Source organism: Wolffia australiana, chromosome 13, assembly GCF_029677425.1.
Source record: "Wolffia australiana isolate 7733 chromosome 13, ASM2967742v1".
Taxonomy (NCBI): Eukaryota; Viridiplantae; Streptophyta; class Magnoliopsida; order Alismatales; family Araceae; genus Wolffia; species Wolffia australiana.
The window spans coordinates 988,033-994,874 of record NC_135847.1 but is presented as its reverse complement, the minus strand read 5'-3'; the positions used below and the strand labels follow the sequence as shown (position 1 = coordinate 994,874).

Below are 6,842 nucleotides of genomic sequence, written 5' to 3'. Positions count from 1 at the left end.
GGAAAGCCAATATGATTCTGCTTGGCATAGTAGATGCCTGGATGAAAGGAATTGTGGCCCTTTCCTTGCATTGGATGACCATAATTGGATCTTGAAACAAGAGCATTCTAGGGTGCTCGGTTAGCAGACAAAAATGTTATAGAAGAAGTGATGTATATCCCAAGGTAGGATGGCCTAAGGTGGCATGTAGGGTGCATGTACACACTTGAAGAGCATTCAAAAAATATATTGAATGTAGCACTCAAAAGCACTAGGAGATGACACGCAAAGCGTTGGGAGGTGGTGCACAAGGCCACTGGGAAGCAAACCAAGGGGGTTGCCATGAGGTGGCATTGTGGGGCGCCAGAAGATGGCACATGTGGGTGTCGGGAGACAGCACAGCTGGGTGATAAGAGGTGGAGCAAGGACCCCTAGGAGGCTGAAGTTAGAGGGTGGATCTCCACTTACGGAGGATAAAGTGAGATGGTCATCATAGAGGAGGGCAGACGATAAAGGAGACATCACGCCAGAGGCAGTAGAGGAAAAACTCTAGGGCTTTGATACCATGCCGAAAAATTCAACACAAAACCCTAGATTGATTAAATAAGGAGAAGAACGAGAAGGAGATAAAAGAGTGGATCTGATGAAGGAAGAATAGGGTCATGGGTTAAATAAGTCTACCATGAGTCAGATGGACCTAGTCGGCCTACTCTAACATTAGATATTTTGGGCCACTTGACTCCCCTTTCACAATACATTTTACAGCCCATAATACCACTTTACTCCCCTTTTTCATGCTTATTCAAGCATGATTCCACAATTGTTAGGCTCTGTGCCTAAAGGCTGGAGCGCATCCCTTAGTTTTGGGATTCCAACCAATGTGCACCCAAGTTATGGTCCCATTAGATGGCTTATCCACCCAGATATGGATCTAGATGGAGATATTAATGGAGACCTTCCTAGGCCCTCCAATTCTACTTTCTTGAGCAAAACAGAATCCATATATGAGACGGTCTAAACATTGGCCTGGTCTATGGGCTTATCGAGGCCTTCATCTTGCTATCATTCACTAAGGCCCATTAGGTTTATACATATCAACTACTGATCTTAAAATTAGTACCAAAGTCTAGTAACATTATTGAAATTAAAATTAAATTATAAATACCAACTGGCCTCTAAGAAATCAAGTGAGGTTTGTAAAATACACATGTAATTCAAGTGAAATCAATAAATCTAGACAAATGAAAAAAAATAATGAACCAAATGATGACAAGTATAAAAACACCACATACATGTACAAAATCATCTATAGGTAATGCAATATGTTGATATAGATTTGTATTATCGATAATTTAATTTGTACACATCAAAGTATTAAAAATTTGATGAAGAATCATCAGTTTTATGTTGAAACTAGATGATGGGAAAAGTCAAATTTCATGTGCAAGTTGAGCACTTTTCTCACTTAAAGACAATTTATCCATTATATGGTTTGACTCAACATTGGTTGACAATTTCTTTGAATAAAATAAATATTATTATCAACTTTTTTTTAATGCGGAGGACTATTGTTTTGCTCATATCAGATTTGTATAATATCGAATCGTACTCTGTAAAATTTATGCAACCAAAACCTCATTTGTAAGAATAAATTATGTTTCTATGTTTAAGGCCATTTCAGTTGATCAATTTCAAAATTTAGATATTAGATATTCTCTCACAAACACTTAAAATCAACATAGATATTAGGTCACCCCTTCATCACAAGTAAACCCGATCGATAAATATTGACACTTTGATGGCCAGATAAAATACTCAATAATAAAAAATAAGAAATAAAGACAGATCAGTAGGTTGAATACATCGAGACTTTAATGGATGGTAAATATAGTCATAAAGTGCAGATAGAGCAATTAATATACTTGGACCGACTCATGGATACATGGAAAAGAGCTGAGCGGATTGAAAAAGCAAATAAAGCTAGAGGTGTCGACAGAGTGGCGAGATTCATGCATGAATTAATAGATCAGTACTTTCAAGAATAGGAAGAGATTGTTATAAAAAAACAAATATAGATATACAGTTTAAAGAAGGGGGATAGAAAGCGTAACGAGAGAGAAGGGAATAAATACTTGGAGGTAGAGTGAGCAGCGAAAACACGAGAGAGAGAGAGAGAGAGAGAGAGAGAGAGAGAGAGAGAGAGAGAGAGAGAGAGGGAGGGAGAGAGAAAATTAGAGAGATGGAGGGACCTAGATGAATAGAGTGGGAAAGGGAGGAAGAAAGAGAGATAGAGAGGGAAGGACAGAGATAGATAGAGAGGGAGGGACAGAGATAAATAGAGAGCGAGAGATAGAGAGGGAGGGACAGAGATAAATAGAGAGAGAGAGATAGAGAGGGAGGGACAGAGATAAATGGAGAGTGGGAGAGGGAGAGGGAGAGAGAAAGAAAGATAGAGAGGGAACAAGGGAGAAAACCATTGTGGCAATGTCTCCTCGTAACGGCGGCCTACAGCGCGCCTTCCAACGCATTGACCTGTGGATACTGCCATATGAAGAGAAATTAAATATCCTCCTGACTCTGGTCACATTTCTAAGCCAAGATACGTAAGACGGCCACTCTCTTCCTTCCTATCTCTTTCCCTCTCATTAATCTGGGGCCAACTCGTCAGAGACAGCATCCTGTAGGACCGTAGGAGAAGGAACTGTGAACAAGGCTAGATGACATCGCTCTTTTTCCTATTCATTGATCTCTTCCCCTTGTCTCAGTGCAGACAACTTGGACAGAAGGAAATCCAGAGATGGGCATCTGACGTAGCTTTGTGAATTCTCTCTCTATCTCTCTCCTCTCTCTATGCTAGAATTATCTTCGAGGCCTGAATGAAGTCTATGGGGATATTTTAATGTTTGATAAACGTACTGGCCACATGAATGTATGAAAAAAGGAATCGATTCTCTCTGTTTCTCTCAATCTCCGCCTTTTTTCTATCAATCAATCTCTCAATCTATCTAAAAAAAATAAAAGTCTACCTCTGTATCTATTTTTTTTGAAATTGCTTCGTATTGATGTGGAAAGGTAAGAGCATCGTTTGACAAAGGCATCTTTGGATCTTTGGTACAGCCGATTTGGACACCGGATTTGTGGGTTGATGCGAGCTTTTTTCTATCCTATCTATCTATCTATCCGTCTATCTATCCGTCTATCTATCCATCTTTATATCTATTTAGTGTATCTGTGTTCATTTAATGTCTAGGCCAGCTGTTTGACTATTGCGCAGAGAATAGCAAGAATCTGGAGCCTGGTAAGGTCAGATCGAAATCCCTATCTCTTTTCCGTGCTATCTCTTTCTCCCTCTTTTCTATGCTTATATCTCTTACCATTCTGTTTCATCCTGTCATCACCTCGACTAGGAAACAAGGGGTTAGATCCCCTGCTGCTTCGCCTGTCTTAACCAAAGGTCATAAATTTAACTGTTGTCTCGTCCTCTGACCTCATTTAATACGATTATACTCATTTATAAGGTCAGAGGGACAACTATAGTTTCCTACGCAAAACAGGTAATAAATTGGATTATCTCGCAACTTAGATCAATAAGAAAAAAACATTAGTTCTGGGAGCTGATTAAACTGAAATTGGTTGACCTAGACATGTCAGACAATTCGACATAAATGTACACGTGGCGTCAGATAGGGCCACGTTGGCACTTCCTGTTCTCTCTTCTACCTTGCCTGCAGGCAAGGGTTGATGCAGCCATGCACGTGTTTGGACAGTGGGTAGAACTGAGACCCCGGTGCCGGGATTCCAGCTCATCTCTTTGTCTCTCTGACTCATTCTCCCTCTGTCCATCACCCTTCCTGTACTTTTCTCTCTCTTTATCTCGCTTCATCTATCTCTAGTTCTTTCTTTTTCTCCTCCTCACACCAAGTGGCTCCATTTACCTCCCTCTCTCTCTAGCTCCCAAACTTTCTATCTTTCTGTCTTTCTCTATCTCTCTCTATATTTATGTTTCTCTTTATTTCTCTCTCTATTTCTCTCCCTCAATCAAAATCTCTTTCTCTTTCTCTCTCTCTCTCTCTACATGTCTTTTTTCGATCTCTCTCTCTCTCTACATGTCTTTTTTCGATCTCTCTCTCTCTTTCTCTCTACATGTCTTTTTTCGATCTCTCTCTCTCTCTACATGTCTTTTTTCGATCTCTCTCTCTCTACATGTCTTTTTTCGATCTCTCTCTCTCTTTCTCTCTACGTCTTTTTTCGATCTCTCTCTCTCTCTCTCTTTCTCTTTATACATTTCTCCATCTCTCTCTATCTGCATATTTCCTCTCCATCATTCTTACTCTCTCTCTGTCATTGGTTTTATCGTTCTCTGTCTTTCTTTCTTCCTCTATACACTTCACACTTTGTTTTTATATTATCTCTCACTGTTCTTCTCCAGCCCACTAGCCCATTATCAAAATTGGACCTTCTTCACCTCAATTTCCCTCTCCAAAGAACTACAGCTCGATGAGACCGAAGCTTCTCTATCCCTCTCTTTGAAAACTTCACTTCTCACTCTAGGCACGCACTCCTCTGAAACCTTCACCTCTCTATCTCTTAGCCTTTCTCGCTCTACCAATCTCTCTCTATTGGGCATTTTGCTTTGTGCGATGAAGCGGGGAAGGATGAACGGTTTCATTTGCAACTCGCCGTCGTCTACGGCGGTGCTCGGGTCGACGGTGATCTCACGAAGGCCAAACCGTATCCTCGTAGACCGCGGAGGGGTTGACGTGAAGTACTCTCGCCTCGTCGACTCCAGACGCCAAGCCGTGGCCAAGAGGGAGTCAAGGCTGCAGCTCGTTCCTTCGCACAGCGCGGCGCCGCCGCCGGAGAGGAGACTGCAACTCGTTCCTCTGCCCGCGGCGGCGCCGCCGGAGAGAAGACTGCAAATCGTTCAAGCGAAGAGTCTCGATGAAGCCACGCTAGCGGCGACGAAGCCGCTTCTCCGGCAGAGGCCGACGGAGCATGATCTCCAGGTTTGGTGCACAGATCATAAGCTTTGTTATTCGTTTCTTGGAAAGAAGATGGTTTGAGAAATAGTAGAATTAACTGTCATCGAGCTTCAGTTTGTTTTGAGTTTTAATTTGTTTTTTTTATGTTTTTGAGCTGCATCTGTCACAGACAGACTCTTATCTCTCTCCCCTTCTCTTCCTTCGTTTCTTTCTTCTTCCCATCTCCTTATCTGTATCTCTACATCTTATTTTCTCATTATGTTTCTATATTCTCCCTGTCTTTTTTCTATCTCACATTCTCTTTCTTATTTTTCTCCTCTTCCTCTGAAACTGGTCTCTCTCTCTCTCTCTCTCTCTCTCTCTCTCTCTCTCTTTCTTTTCCCGTAATTGTTTCTTCGTCTCTCCAACCCAATGTCTTCCACTACAATACTTTCAAAGTTTCATCCATAGCCCTCTCTCTCTCTCTTCTGGCCTATAATTATTTCTTAATTTCTCCTTGTCCCTGGCGCAATTCTCTCTGTTTTCTGAAGTTCTATCAAGATATCTCTCTCTCTCTCTCTCTCTCTCTTTCCCCGTAATTGTTTCTTGGTCTCTCCAACCCAATGTCTTCCACGACAATACTTTCAAAGTTTCATCCATAGCCCTCTCTCTCTTCTGGCCGGTAATAATTTTTTAATTTCTCCTTGTCCCTGGCGCAATTCTCTCTGTTTTCTGAAGTTCTATCAAGATATTTCTCTCTCTCTCTCTCTCTCTCTCTCTCTCTCCTTTGTAATTTTTTCTTCATTTCTCTACCTCCATGTCTTCCGCTTCAATTATCTCTATTCTGTGAAGTTATCCATCCATATATTCTTCTTCTTCTCTCTCTCTCTCCCTATTCTTTTCTTGATTTCTCCAACACTATCGCTTCCGCTAAAATTCTCTCTTTTAAAGTTCCCTCCGTATATTCCTCTCACTCTCTCCCCCACATTTTTTTCTTGGTTTCTCCATCTCTGTCTGCCGCGGCAGTTCTCTCTGTTTTGAAAGATTCCCTCCTGTTCTCCTCTCGCTCTCGCCTTCCCCGTATTTTTTTCTTCTTTTATCCATCTCTTTTTCCTGCGCTTCAATTCTCTCTATTTTCTAGATTTTCCTTCACATATTCCTCTCTTTCTCTCACTCTCTCTCTTCATTTCTCTATGCCTCCGTATTTGACTGATTTCGTTAATCATGGCTCGAGTAGGTTGTGGTGATGAAGGTCTCCATCCACTGCGAGGGTTGTGCAGGAAAGGTGAGAAAGCTGCTTTCGAAAATGGATGGTGAGTTTAATCAACTTATTGAAAGCTTCGGTTCAGAGAACAATCAGAGGAATGATGAATCAGAGTTATTTATTGTTTTTGCAGGAGTCACGTCAGTACGCATCGATCTGGATGAGAAGAGAGTGACGGTGCAGGGCCACGTATCGCCAGCGGCCGTTCTCGAGAGTGTTTGCAGGGTGAAGAGGGCCGAGCTTTGGCCGTCTCTTGAGCTTTCAAGGGCATGATCAGAGATAGAGATTGATAGAGAGACAGAGGTGGAGAGAGAGTGAGAGAGTTCAAGTGATAAGTTTAAAAGCCAATCCGGTTCAGTATTTCGCTGACAAAAAGACTAGCTATATGATTAGAAATCTTCACTTTGAGCAGTCTGGTGCAATTATGAGTCCTTTCTCTGGTTAATTCAGTTCCAGGAGGACGTTTATGAGAGGGCACGCATGTCATACAACCATGAGTGCCAAGAATGCATTTAGTATTTATTTATTTTAAATGTGAAGCTGTGGGAAATTCGAAGAACGGATAGTTGGCCGATCATTCTCGTTATGAGTTCAAATCCAATTAATGCATGAGCTATGATCACTCTGATATATTCTCA

At 41.5% G+C, this 6,842-nt stretch overlaps 1 protein-coding gene across 1 annotated transcript; it reads left to right on the top strand.

The window, feature by feature from the left end:
• Positions 1-4,373: 4,373 nt before the first annotated feature.
• LOC144711319 (uncharacterized) lies at positions 4,374-6,615 on the top strand. The gene is made up of 3 exons (XM_078585273.1): positions 4,374-4,985; positions 6,178-6,253; positions 6,338-6,615. The coding sequence occupies exons 1-3, from the start codon at positions 4,620-4,622 to the stop codon at positions 6,475-6,477; spliced, it is 582 nt and encodes a 193-aa protein (XP_078441399.1). The 5' UTR covers positions 4,374-4,619; the 3' UTR covers positions 6,478-6,615.
• Positions 6,616-6,842: the final 227 nt, after the last annotated feature.

What these genes read in the sequence shown, in the direction of transcription:
- LOC144711319 (XM_078585273.1), top strand. Translation starts at nt 4,620, where the DNA reads ATGAAGCGGGGAAGGATGAACGGTTTCATTTGCAACTCGCCGTCGTCT. An exon ending in CGACGGAGCATGATCTCCAG is followed by an intron (nt 4,986 to 6,177) that starts GTTTGGTGCACA and finishes TGGCTCGAGTAG; the next exon opens with GTTGTGGTGATGAAGGTCTC. An exon ending in GCTGCTTTCGAAAATGGATG is followed by an intron (nt 6,254 to 6,337) that starts GTGAGTTTAATC and finishes TTGTTTTTGCAG; the next exon opens with GAGTCACGTCAGTACGCATC.